We start from the raw sequence: 14635 nt of genomic DNA, 5'->3' as shown, positions 1-14635 counted from the left end.
TTGGGAGCTCCGTTGGTTTTCAGCAAGTCTTTGCATGCAGTGTGTTTGTACTAGCTGAAGACAGCGCATGGCTCTCTAAATAATTTACAAGTTGATTAATAGACTCACATGGGTATAATTAGAAGAGGGAGAGACAGCAGCTACAGTAACGGGTACAGTGCTTGGGGGAACTAGAGACTTTATTTTTTTAAAGAAACTTTCTAGGGTGCTGGGCGTTTGAAGATAAGTTGGGAAGAGCTCAGTGCCTCTTCTCTTTTGAAGTGGAAATAGGACAGTTTGAATCCGTCGAGTTTAATTTTTCACAAGCTTTAGGGGCCCTGCAGTGCAACTCCCTTTTTATTATTGAAAAAAACTCTCCATTTTTCTTTCATTTTTTCCACACGCATGCACACATACACGGAGTCCAAACTGTAACTAATAAACAAATTGATTTTCTATTTTATTTGTTAGTTTTCTAACGACGCTGTCTGTTCACCTCTATATGTGAACCCACATCACAAATATACTGTGTAAAGTTACAGGGATATTTATGAATACACTATTCTTTAATTTATGCATTTTTAAGAAACCTTCACCTCTGTTTGACAATGCTTTTGAAGTAGCTCTGTTTTTCAAGTCAAACTTTTGACTTTTCCACTGGGACTGCTACAAAGGTTTTTTATGGAAAATAGGTAGCAGTCTTTTTTCCTACCAGGAGAAAATTGGTGGTCAAGAGAACAAAATAAAATTTAAATATACTTATTTAATTATTTATTATTTTTAAGGTGTCCATACTTCAATAAAAATACAGGACCGGAGAGTATAAAGTTTTACATGAAGGCAGTAAGTTGTCATCATCTTTCCTGAATTTTACTTGTGTGTCTCTGTGCATTGAATTGCTACAATATATTAAGCCAAAGGCTCCCTTTTTTTAATTTGAATGTTGAGGAGTATATTCTCTTTAAGGTGCACCATATGCAGGAACCAAAATTGGCAAATTTAGTTACCAGGCATGCAGGTCTGAAGTAACACTGGAGAGAATCAGTTTACGAAGATTTTTTTTAAAGGTCATCCTATTTAAGATAAAAATGCTGGAAGGCAGTCCAGAAGTATGGAGCGTATATGATTTTATTAGAAAGATTCTAGTGAGGTTGTTTTCTGGAGTTTTGTGGCCATCAGTCAGTTAGTGGATATGGGTATACAGATTTTACCTGTCTCCTGTTGTTTTTGTCAGTATTCCTCATTCCTGATGCTCCAGCATGTAGGTATCCTGCCTCCCAGGGCTGCTGGAGCAGTGGGTTTGCACGGGGCGGCACTAGGACAGGACACGAGGTGCCCGGGATCGTGTTCCGCAGCACCAAGGTCCGCAGCGCCCGCGGGCGCTCACGCCAAGTTTGGGTCCTCAGCCTTGGCAATCCTGGAACTCCTCAGCAGCAAAGTGTAGTATACATGCAAAGTGTTCATCTCTTATTTTGGGGGGGTTCCTTATTGTTGACAGTCGTTCTTGGCGAGGGGGGGGAAAAAGCTTAGAGGTGGGTTTATTTCTTTTTGCTGCTCTTTTTGCAGCCTAGCTGAATAAATCCCAAGCTCATGAGCTTGCTGATTTGGAACATATTTGCTTTTCTTTTTGCAGTTTAGAGTGGAGAAATCACGTGAGGTTTTATAAGACAGCAGGAAATGAAAACACGTTGCCTATTTGCAGCCTCCCTTTTTAAGGTCTTTGGAGTTTCAATTCAAAGTCACTGATGCCATTGATACAGGATCAGCCCCCTGTATGAAATAGACTTTAAAAAAAAAAAAAAAAGACAAGCAGAGCATGTAATTACTCTTGTGCATGCTTTACGTTTTTGAAACATTGCATTCATTCACTGCTCTCTACGTGAGCACAAAACGAGCCTGGCTGGTACCGCATTGATTGCCCCTTGCTAATTTGTTCAGTTTACAGGGCTGGATGCCCCTTCCATGTGGTGGGGGGGCAGCTGGGACCCCCTTACAGAGCTGGAGCTCACGCTGGTGCCAGGCAGCACTAGCAAGGCACAACAAACCCTTTATCATCCTCCTTTCTATCCCAGTGTTTGGTTCTAAACCAGTGTTCGGTTTAGAAAGCAAAGGGTTTTTTTCCCCTGGTAGCAGACTAAATCTATTCTTTTTGAATATTATTATTGTAAGAAAAAAAAAATTACAGGGAATATTGTGTCCTGCCACAAGCCCTGTACTCTTCAGCGGAGCTAAACCAGTTTAAAAATAAGGAGGAAACAAGAACCTTTGTTGCTAAGTCTGGCAGTGATGGATTAGCTGAGTTAGAATTGAGCTGCTGTTTTGTGTGTCGCTGCATTAGTGCTGCAGAAGCAAAAGGAGTAAAAACAAATAGCACAAATCTCCATTTTCTTCCTCATCTTAGGAACGTGCACGTTACAAATATCCGTGTGGGGAAATTCAGGGTAAACCTTGTCTAGCAGGTGGGCAAAGTGAGGCAGGGGGCTCCTTGGAGCCAGCTCGCAGGTGGGATGCGAGCGGGGCCACGAGCCCAGGGGTGCAGAGCCTGCCACCAGTGTCACCTCCCAGATCATCCTGCGGGGCTCTGATAGCCCCTGTCATTGCACAAATGCACAGAGACACCGAAAACATCGCAGAAGGTATTTTAAGGAGGGGGGAAAAGGCTTTTTTATGTCTCTGTGTTGGGTTTCCCAGTTTGGACTCAATTTCTATTCCTAGATCTGAAGTTGCCACTGACAGGTAAAGCAGTGCAGGGAGGCTGGAAGCTAAACAGGTCCCTCAAGGTGCTCAAGACAAAGATTTCTGAAACTCCAGCTTGGTGGTGAGGGAAGGCACGATGCACTGCTTCCGCTCTAACGTGCGTTTCTGAGCGTCCTCATTAATCTTGTGTATTTGATGATTTGGAGATCACACAATGATATACAAATGTTGTGACTTCCTCTTTCATATGGATAATTTCTATTTTAAATGACAACAAACCTCAAAAAAAAAAAAAAGCCCTCTAATAATTACAAGACAAAAAATTAGCTAAAAATGTAGAAATTAAATATTTTATTGATATTTATTTTATTGTGTTAAGAGTAATTGTTTTAAAATATGTCGTTCAACAGCAGTGTTTATGCAAAAAAAAAGTGTGCAAGTGGAGACCGTAGGAGCAATTCTGCATAAATACTTAATTGGGTGAAATTACTAAATAAGCGGCACGGTGCTTGGCCAGCGCCACATCAATACGGTCATTTTTGCCTCTTTCTTCGCCGCCTGCCCTCGGGAAGCAGCAAACGGCGCAGCCCGTGCCTGTTCCGCGACCCCGCGGGCATCAGCGGCGGCTCCCGCGCAGGGTCCGCGGGGCGGGCGCGGAGGCGGCTGCGGCGCCCGGCGCGCCCGGCAGGTGGCGCTAGAGAACAAGCAACGCGCGCGGCGCCCCGCGCCCGCCTGAGGCCCCCGGCGGCGCCTGGGCCAAACCTGCTCTTTTTCTCCCCGTTTCTTTGCGTGGGAGGTCCGTGGAATTCTGTTTGCTACGGACAAAACCGGCTCTGGAAATAAGAATCCGCTTGTCACAAATCTGCTCTTTCGGCAGGATTAAACCGAGCTATTGGTCAAACGCTATCACAAACCATCACTTTTAGCTCCCTCTCACACATGAGAAGCAAATTGAGGCGATCTCTGAGGGCCATAAGGTGAACAAGGAATCAGTCTTTATCCAAAAGCCTCAGCTGAAGTGACCCGTTGTGAATAATCCGGAGCTTATAGTGCAATGAGATATCCAAATCTCACACTTGGCTAAATTTAGAGTTGACAGGACGAAGTAGCCCTTGGCAGTAGCTTATACTTAGGGCAAGATGTTAACTGTCAAGTACTGGGATCAAGCCTCAGGCATCTGAATTAGCAGCGAAAATCTTCATGCCTAACTTAAAAAAAAAAAAAAAAAAAAAAAAAAAAACTCCAAGAGAAAGATAAAGAGTAAATGGACAATGTTGTCAAAAGGACCTTAAACTTTTTGCAGCACAAAGCTGACAGATTTTATGTCTGCCAGCACATTAGTGCTGTACTTAGAATCAAGGATTTATGGGTTTGGAGGAGTGAGTCAATACCCTTAAAAAGTCTGTTTTAAAGGGAGATATATGGAGGAGGAATCAATTTAAATATGATAATTGTATAGCTTGGAGCAGTGACTGCATTGGAGCATTGGAGAGTAGTGCCTTGTAATCTCAGTGTTTTTGCTGTTCAGATTCTGCCTTTAACGTGCTGTTGCCTTTGTCTTGAGCACTCGGTATGATTTTGTCAGTTGATTGCCTGTTACTGTCCTCTATTAGCCCTGCAAATCTGTGGGTTGGGTAAGAGCTAATGGCTTGCATTCCTGTGAGATTCATGAGAAGAACCTCTTAGTTGTGAAAAACTTTGAAGCTCTGGGAAGTAAAATTATTTTTTAAGTGGACCTCCTAGAGGCACTGCCTGGTAGTCCTGGCGGCCAAAGATCTCTAGGTGTCCACACAGCACACGAATACCTACACTTTTGAGCTTCTGTTCCCTGTTTGATCTTATCCTTGAAAGGACTAGATCGCTTCTTAGGTCCACATCTACTAATTCAGCTGTATAATCTAGACATGTAAAATAGTCCGAACAGTCTGTGGGATAAAGGGGATATAGGCTGCGGGGTTGACATCAAGCAAGAACGTATGCATGAATGGATGCCACTCCTGTATGGAGCTAGTTGTGGCTCAATTCTGCCATCTCTGAGGTTCCCCGTCACCTCAGTCCACAGCCACGTACAGTCTCGCAGCATCAGGTACCACTGTAGCTCAGCTGCTCTGCAGAATTGCTTCTGTGGGGTGAATTTTACTCCTCTACCTTCATTTCTCTCCCTAATAGAGATGTGCTTCCACATTACCTAATAGGATATCTCTCTCTGCTAGCAAAATTGTAATTTTTACAAGAAACTTATCTTTGGACTTCTCTAACGATAGAGTAAAATCTCTCTAGAGCCTCGTTCGCCCAACTTCTAGAGACAGAGTTGGAAACTCACACAAGCTTATGTTGAAAAGGAATTGATTATTCAAAGCTCTTGTGCTTCATAATCTACTTAAAACATGTAGATTGACTGTCTCGTCAGAAAAGCTCTGAATTTTACTTTGCTAGATAGCCCTCTGGGTCATGTACTTGAGGCTGGGAGACCCATGGCTAGTTACTTCCAGGCTGTGTGCCACTCCAATTACAGGTTATTAATTTCCCTTGCATTCAAGAGGCAGTTCCACATGACTGAAAAGGAATACCACACTGCACAGTGCTTCATTACTTTGTACATCAGCAAAATAAGAAAAATACTGATTTCTTTTTTCCTTTTTCCCCTCCTTTTTTTTTCTGCTGGTCTGTGGAAGATGTTTTACAGCTTTAATGCAGCAGTTTTAAGCGTGACTGTTCCTGTTCAAGGGCAGCTGATGTACTTTGTAATGCCACCGAACAGCCAACAAGCTCTGTTCCCCTATTGTGTTGAAGTGATAGGTATGTTTGCTAATCAAGAGCAGAGCAGAGCTTGCTGTCTGACTTGTTTATGTTTTATTTCTCCCCATCAAGCTTTACAGGGAGACACAGAAAATATGTAAGCATCTATATTATTCAGTGATGTATATGCGTACAAGAGTACAATCTAAAGTGCACTGCTGATATTTTCTCATCGGTTGTCATTGAAATTACAAATATTTCAGGGTTGCCACATCTACCTAGGATTATTCAAGAAATACCTGGCATTCTATTAGCTGGACCATTAGTTAATTTCTACTTCATCCCATTTCAGTGTTTGTCCTTTTGTGGTTGCTTCAGCCTTGTTCAGAAAGAGCCACAAATGTGTAGGAATTTGATACCAGTCTTCACAGAAGACCTATGGGCTGTGAAGAGAGAGAGATGGGACCTGGTTCTCATCAAAATCACTTCTGAGTATTCTTCTAGGCTGTAGAGTTTCTCGTTCCCCTGTGTAGGATGGAAGCAATTTGAGACCCGAAACTGGAGAGACTTCTAAGATCTGCTGGAGGGCCAACAAGAGCATCCCACGTATGGGTGTACCCAACATCATCCCCCATTCCTGGGGTTTTCAGCCTCTGCCCTGATTCCCTGCTCATCTTGCAGGAGTGAGAATTGCCTCCTGGCAGCAGCAACCTACTTTAATAGGGTTCTGGTCAAGGGTTTGTGTGTCTCATTCAACTCGCTTGCCAAGTTGGGTTTACACATTCTGAAAATACTTTTAAAATCACATCAGTTAGGCTTCTTAGTAAATCCATGTTAATGATTCCAGTAGGAATCGTGTTAAAATGATATGCATTGAGACTGGAAGTTTGCTGCAGACAGAAATTCAGAATTACTAGGAAAATTCCATCAACTGTTATATGTAATACATTTTAGGGAAGGAGAAAGTTAGATATTGTTTTTCCTTTTTTTTTAATTTTTTTCCCTGGAACTTCTTGGTTTTATATCAGTTCCTGTAACTTGGAGAGTAGAGAGAAGAATTTACTTGCAAAGAGCACTGATATCATCCTGCTCTCCCCTGTATGCCTGCCAGGAGCCAGGGTCTTAGATAGATAGGTATCATCTGCCTAATAACATTTTTACTTTCTGCTCCAATATTGTGTAGTTAATTTTATGAATCTCATTTTAAAAGGAATACCTAGTTTTGCACTGTCATTTTGCACTGTCAAGTAACTGGTACTGATTGTATTATATTCCATTCTCCTTTTATTTTAGCAGCTGGAGAGAGTAGTCTGCCTAACCTTTTATTTTTTTTTCTTTTATATAATATGAAGTGGATATCCTCAATTAATACACTAATCTGTTTTCTAATTAATTCCCTGTGGTTTTCCTCCCTTTTTGCTGGTACACTGAATCCTGAGTGCAATTCTGTGAACTCAGTGCTTATTTAAAGGAGAAGTAATGAATGTTGTGATAGAAGTACAAGTTTTTAGGAAATGTAAAATTTCAGGAAGCAAAAGGATTCTAAGGATTCTATTATAGCTGTTTAAAACCTACTTCTATCCCAGGCTTTAACTGTGTGCTGACAGTAATATACTCTACTAAAATACAGGCACATACCTGTCAGCTATTCCTAAAGCAAATTGCATTGTTAGGAATCTGTCGCATACACTTCTCTGCAAAGAATTCTTGTTGTATTTCTGTATGCAGATGCAATGGCAGGATGAGTATCAAAACATCAACGCTGCATGATGTGGATTTATGTAGTGAATTTTATTGCTTGTTTCCAGTAGAGGCAACGGTGTATTAGACATACTGTACAAATAAAGAGAAGGGACTGTCACTGCTGCTTGAAAATTGTTTTGGCTGCTTGTTTTTGCTGACTTTTTTGTGGTTATTTGATACGAAACACAGAGCACTGCAAGGGTCCTTTGAAAAATTAATAGACACCCTTGTTGAACCTGAACATTTAATTCTTCTGTTGGGGGGAGGAAAAAAAAGAGGAAAAGAAAAAAATATAGTTAAGCATCTTGATTGAAATATTTTACTTTATGAAAACTATAGTGAAAACATGCTGGATACCTCTTTACCAGGGTGTTCCATCAAGTAAAGTGCAAAAACTGCATGGTAATTCTAAACCCTATCGTGTTGCTGTTACTTTATTCACTAAAGATAAATAGTAATAAAGGAAATAGAACTTTTATGTCTAAAATTAGGGAGTCATCAGTGCAGTAATTACAGTAAATTTTCAAAATTTATTTTCAGTTGTAAGAGCTTCAAGGTTTGGGCAAATCAGAGAGGCCCATCTCTGATTTGGAATCCCATCTAGCTTGCTGCAGCAGAACCAACATCCTCTCCTAAGTTAAATACAGTTTGCTATGCAGTCTTTTTTCCTTCTTTTTTAGGGTTGCTTTTATACAACTCCAGTCATTATTTTTGCATTTTTATAAGATTGTGTCATGCAGTTCATTGTTATATCAGCCTAGTGTTGCTGAGAGAAAAAGTACATTGTGAAATTACGTAGGCATCAGTTTTTACCACCACTTTCCTCTAGTCCTATGACTTCTGATGAGCTTTCCATGATACTGCAGTCAACAAAGTCAACATTAATTCTTATCTCTAAAGGTGTATCAGACATAAAGAGAAATATCTCTTTGTATTTTCCTCCATGTAGCAGGCTGGCCAGAAAGAGTACTGTGTTTCTTGTTTAATTCCAGGTCCTGCAAACAAAATAAGTGTCGTCTTTTTAATCCTTTACAGTCCCAGACAACCTTGTTGTAAAGATCGTGGCCAAGCGGCTGAACACGCTGGACTGCGTGACCAATGGTTGGGTGCTCTGCGGTTTCCCAAGAGACGTAGAGCAGGGAGAACAGCTGCAAAGAGCAGGAATTATTCCAAACAGGTGAGAGAGACATTAGCAATTATGACATTAATTATGTGACAAACGAGACTGCGGCAAGATACAAAGCTTTACTAACATCGTATAGATGGTTCCTTCCCAGGCTAGAAAAGGGGTCTCATTCCCAAGGACTAGGAAGTAGAACATTGGCCTCCAGATGGCCAAACTATGAGAAAGATTAAAGGTTTGTTTTTCTGGTTATTTGTTTGAGCTGCCTCTAAAGGCAAACTATAAGAAGTGGATTAAAGGTTGGATTATATCAGAAGGTGTGTTTTATTTACTACAGGAGGGGATCTGCATCTTCTTAGTTCAGGATTGGCATAGCATCATGGAATTTATTAGTATTGCGAGGAGCTCATTATGAGACTTTTGGGTTTTGTGAAATAATTAAAAACAGCATACGAATTATATTTTATTTGAGCTATAGTGAAGTGTTCAGAAATGTAATATAAGAGAAATGAGCATCAGAAGAGAACTGTTGTGGCTGCCAGGTAAATAAATGGGATTATTTTTCTCAGCTGGTCCAGGAGTGCTGGGGGTTTGAAATGCTATTTTGGCTCGTCAGAGCGGAGAGGCTTTTTCCCTTCCTCCCCAGCAGCTCCTGGTTCAGTCCATGCTGTTGGCTGACACAGCAGCTGCTCCAAAGGGACACATTGGGAACCTGTAACCTTTATGCTTTCTAGAGGCTTGTCTTTACCTAAGAACCAGTACTGGGAAAGGTGTAATAACCACATATATGTTTAAACTGGCAAAGTTGCTCTTCCTGTGTCTTCCTTGTGGCTGCCTTCAACCTTCTTCCCATCCCACATCCCCCATGTGGAAAGGACTGAGAGGGCCAGACTGTGCTGGGGAGAGATAAAAGGAGCAGGGGAACTTGCAGTCATCAAGGCTTGGGAAGGAAGGATGTGAACACAGAAGTGGTTTTATTTTTTAAAAATAATACAAAATACATCTTAAACAGAAATCCATTGCATGAAAAGGGAGAAAGATTCTGGATCTTATGCTAGATTCATTTAAATATCACTTCCTTTGGACTATTCTTCGTATGCATTTTTAAAGTAGGTCCTGGGTCCCTAAACACATACGTGAATGCACGCAATCAGTGTGAATACTCATTTGTCTGCAGCATGTTCCTTTACAGAACTGAGACCTTAGCAAGCAAGGAGGAACAGCTGGTTATAAAATCCTGTTTTAAAAAAATTTGCACTCATCCATTTGCTCAGCTTCCCTGAGCACATTTAAAGGGTTCTGCACATTCACATTTGCATTAAGAATTTGGCCCTTACTATTTCATATAGGGGTTGAAGTGAGGGACAAAAATAGGACATCATGCTACCTGATTGATTTTGGAGCTGATATTTTCCTTGCAACTAAAGTAGTAGGTATATGAGGTAGAGAGGGTGATTATAAACAACAGGACATATTGCAGCATAGGACAGCAGGGCAGTAATTCAGTTTCAATTGTGATGCTAGTTATAAAACACTATCTGCAGAGGTAGTGTTTCTGACATCAGGAGAAAACCCTGATAGAATTATAGCCTTGAAATCAATCTGGGAATAGGATGCAGAAATCTATAAATCAGACACAGAACAATCTACAAAGTCTCAATTTTAGGAGGGCTCTGTTGATGAAATTAGATTAAAATAAATTTACATATATATCAAGTTTATTATTAAAATCTAGTCACATCAGTAAACAAAATTATTTGTGAAAGAGTATGTTACTCTGTGTTTTGAACTCAAAGTAGGCCTCTTTGGCTGATCAGAACCTGGAGTTATTGTCTGGTTGTCAAGTCATAAATCTATTCCTTAGAGCTAATAAATGGTTAGTGTTCAAATACTATGTTTTATCTGACTCCCACCTCATAAAGCTGGTATACATAATACTAAATTATACAGCATTGAGCAGGATCAGTCTCCTGGCTCCTCCATCTTATGGAAAGAAAAAACAAACCGAGTAATTGATGATCGGAAAGAAGGAAAATAAAGTTATTTGAAAACAAACAAAATGGGCTATAAAGTTTGTTAAAATGTAATAATAAAAAAACTCATACAGCATCAGCCACTGCATCCAAAGAACTGCCCTGGTGCAAAAAGGAAAATAATTCATTCCCACTGAAAATCTAAGCTGCAAGGTTTCCTTAAATTGGAATTTGCAGTAGAACAAACACTTGCAGAACAGTGCAGGAAAACTTGGCTGGTGTCAGACAAAACCCATCTTCCTGGAGCACTTCCCTCCCTGCGCTCCGAGAATTCGGGTGTTCTGTGTTCCTGCCTGCGAAGCAGTTAGGGCTTAAGCGGACAGGATCCTGATCCTATTGAACTGTGGCACCTTTAGGGCAAATAAGAAGCTGAATGTATTAGTGGTCTCTCAGCTCTCTAGCAAAAAAAGCACCATTAACTACTTAGTGTCTAAAGAAATTGGGAGTCAAAATGCAATTACAGGTTGACATCTGAAGCTCAGGACTACTGCTGCTACAGACTGAATTCAATTCCTCATACAAACAGGTATAAATAGCTATTTTTTGCTTTTTTTAGTTGTGAATACTTGAGCAATAAGAGTAAATATCTAGCCCCAGACATTTCTAATATAGATAAAACTATTGGTTGCTTGTAAAATCCTGCTTATACCCTTTTCCATCCTTATATATGTTTAAATTAAAGCTGGGACAAATTGTACTTCAAGACATGTCTTTAAAAAAAAAGGCAAAAATCTCAAGGTTGGGTTTTCTTAACAGTGCAAATTGATTAAGGCAGAACAACTGCTCTCTTCCAAACTCACAGTTAAAATAAGATTCACCAGCAATGCTGTCATCTGTTATATATCTCTCCTGTAATTAACTTCAGCCGGTTCGTGACCAGCTGTCTGCTGGTCCCAGGCCAGTTTCTGGCAATCAGCAGTTTCAGGATTTCCTGAGCCAGAGGGTCATCTGGGCCACTGAGTCTACTAGCCCATTTTCATTGACTTCATAATCCGCTTTTCAACACATTATATTTTGGGCCTTCACCAAATCATCTGGAAAGGAGTTTATCTTTTTGACTGGGTCTCACAGGAACATACTTCAGAGTGTTTGTTTTAAACCTCCTGCCCAGGGATTTCTCTGAGGTTCTTTAATTTTTCCAGTACGAAAAATAGTTATAAATGTTCCATGATGAACCTCTCCTAATACTCCTGATTTTATAGACCTTTCATATGTTTCCACGCAGTCGTCTCGTATCAGAACCGTTCATCTCATCAGAGCCTTGGTCTGTTTTTCCTTTCCTTACCCGGAGGTCATTTCACTCTTCCGATCATCCCTTCCCCCTGTTCTCTGCCTTTTCTGGTTATTCTAACTGCTTTTTTTCTGAGATGGGATAACCACAATGCATTCAGTTTTCCTTATAATTGCTGATATTCTAGTAGATATTACTGTGATAGATTTCGGAAGAATGCTTTGTGTGTATGTAGAATATAGTAACTATTTTTAGAGTGCCTTTTTTCGTTGAAAATATGCTGAAAAAGTGTCATGCATCTCAATTTAGTGTATATAAACTTGGCAAGAAGAAGCCTTTGGGCCCCTTAACTCAAAATCGCTAAAGTTGAAATGGTGACCAAATCTGTGTAGAAGTTCTCCTCAGTCTGATAAAACAACTCCTTCCCGTTGTTCCCATTGCACCAGTTCATCCAATCCTGCCTTCTTTCCCAGTACAGCAAACAAATAGCACAAACATCTGTTGCCTTCAAAAGGATATGCTTGTATCCCCTTTTAATGTGATATTTTTAAAACTTGTTTTTCATCACACTACTAGGAACCCATAATCAAGGAGTTTAGGGTAATGTAGTTTCTAATTTCTAAGACAGAATCTGTGAATATGTGGAGAACAAAAGTTAAAAAACAGAATGGAAACAAAGATTTATTTTTTTAACTATTTGGTCTTTACATGGGGCTTTCATATTTCTGCAGCTGATCCCAATGTGGATTAGGGATAATAAACAGCCTATTAATGGAGGCCTGAACTAGGAAATGGAGTTTGAATCAGCAGCAAAATTCAATGGCTGGTGAAGGTTAATAACTCCATTACTACCAGCTCTCTTCTTTAGCCATTTGAAGAGCTCGGTGTTAGCCTTATCTTACTCCTCATTAATTGAGCTAATAGAACCCCAGTGACCCTACCATGCTGCCATTATCTGAGAGTTTACCAGACATGGACTGGAATACTTATCACTGAATATGTATTCCTCAGATGCACTTTTTTCCACTTTTTTTTTTTGTTAAAGATTGTCTGCCTTCAGATTCTTTTCTTCTTTTCCGTGCCGCTATCTGTCACAGCTACGTATTTGAAAAATACTGTAAATGACTTAATTACAACCCTATCAAGGAACAAACTAAGTCCCAAAATAGTTGCATCAATGAAATAAAACAGTGATTGAATTATTCTGACATGGAAAACCTTATAGGATGTTTTTAAAACTTTGGTCTAATCTAAATGATGGATACTGTACATTTATAATAGATATGTTTTAATTCATGGCATAGAAAATCTGATGAGTGACAAAGAAGTAAGGTTATAATAATCTCTTATTTTCCCCTCCATCAATAGGGAAAGGAGTAAAATAATAGGCAGGTTGGTTCCGTTTCACTTTTTCTCCTCTGATTAGAAAGCTGTTTCCTCTTCTCAGGCCCCTTAGCCTGTTTGCTGATGGTTGTTTTCACTAACGATAATTGGTTTCCATTTATTATCACTTTGCAGGTCTCTACTCCCACCCCAGCTGCCCTCTTCCTCCTCCTCCTCGTGCTGAAGGCCCGGCAGCCAAATGTGCACAGTCTAAGGAGCAAGTGATGGGCAGCCAAAGGGGGCAGGACAGCTCTTTCTTGAGGCCAATCATGTCCTTGCAAAATAGAAACATATTTTAGAAGATGTGTTTTAGGTGACGAATTCTCACTCACTTCCCCCTCCCCAGCAGTGGTATTTGTCAGCTATGCTGACTGTACCCATGGGTTGCTTTACAGTGACAACTGATTTTCCACATGCAATCTGAGAGCCTTTTTCCTACCCAAATCTAGTAGAAGTAGCTTCTTGCGCAGATTTCTGAGGTTTGGTGGCCAATTTTTACTCTCTCTCCTCCCTCTCTTCTTTGCTAGATTGTCCTGTGTCTTCTCTCATAAAACAACACTGATCCTAATAGAAGCTGTGGCTGTTAAGGAATCCAGTAGATACCAAATCGGATCACTACAATAAAAATATTCTAATGTCACTTTTGCAGCCTTTACTGCACGTTCTACCTGACTTCTAGCTTTTCTAGCCTGGGGAAAGCCATTAATATGCATCTTGAGTCAACAGTAGCAAAACATCAAGCACCATATTAAAATCATTCTACAGATTTTCTATAGGATGCTGTGTTTGCTGTCACAAGAATCATTTCTTGTTTCTTGCTGTGGCTCAGCAAGAGTAGGTGGTATATTTGGCTTCAGTTGTGGGAGGCAGGTATTATTTTTAGACGTCACCTCATGCAAGTGCCTTTTGATGGCTGGAGGTTGTTTGGTGAAATTCTGGCTACAGAAATTAAGGAGATCTCTGATTTCAGCAAGCTTCCTAAGACTCCAGGAAGAGGAAAGAAGAAATGCTCTTTCTAAGTCAAGACTTTTTTTTAAAGACACAAAACCACATGCACGATCATTCCTTTTGCTGCTGAAAGGAGGGATATTTTTCCACAGCAACTACCTCTCACAGATAAAGAGAGATTCAGAAACCTGAAGATTTCCTCTCCTGATTTCCTGTATGGTTAAACTGTTTTTCCTCTAAAGATGTCACCTGTACGAGGGTTACCTTTCCGAACTCAACACCTGACTGGAAAGAGAAGGAAAACTCAGCAAAAGCAGAAGAGTCTGGGCTACTTCTCATCTCTTTGGCAATGGTAGCAAGTTATAACAAGATGGAGCAAACCACCCAAATCTCTGTGCTGTCTTTGCACGGGAGCAGGTACAGTCAGACTGTGAAAGCCCTGAGCTTATTATCAATGCTTTCTGTGCCTCACAAAATGTCATGAAGTATCCACACCTTCAAGGCAGTGCCAGTGTTCCCAGCTCCCCTTTTGGCTCCCACAGTTGGGTGCCTGCAGAGCAGCAGTGGTCTGATCAAGGTAACTTCGGGTGGGTGACACTGGTGCTATTTGAATCTTGAGGAGCCAAAGAACTTTGAATTATGTCAAATTTGCAGGAAGCTTTCTGTTTGAATACTTGGCGCTCTGGTTTGTGAAAAAGCTAGCTAAATTTGGAGTTAGCTAACATTTCAGAAAGAGTCATGATTCAGGATTCCCTGACA

The 14635-nt window shown here is 40.5% G+C and overlaps 1 protein-coding gene across 2 annotated transcripts in view; it reads left to right on the top strand.

Moving 5' to 3' along the window:
* AK8 (adenylate kinase 8) overlaps positions 1-14635 on the top strand; it is a 61315-nt gene that overhangs the window by 28998 nt on the left and 17682 nt on the right. For both annotated transcript variants that reach the window (XM_088525309.1, XM_088525308.1), the window contains one exon: positions 8194-8335. In XM_088525309.1, the coding sequence (XP_088381435.1) occupies positions 8194-8335 (142 nt within the window). The remainder of the gene's footprint in view (positions 1-8193; positions 8336-14635) is intronic.

This window comes from Tinamus guttatus, unplaced genomic scaffold (genome assembly GCF_059628265.1).
Source record: "Tinamus guttatus ecotype Peru unplaced genomic scaffold, ASM5962826v1 Tinamus_guttatus_pri_ptg000226l, whole genome shotgun sequence".
Taxonomy (NCBI): Eukaryota; Metazoa; Chordata; class Aves; order Tinamiformes; family Tinamidae; genus Tinamus; species Tinamus guttatus.
Note: the sequence above shows the minus strand (reverse complement) of the source record. Positions and strands in the feature narration are given on the sequence as shown.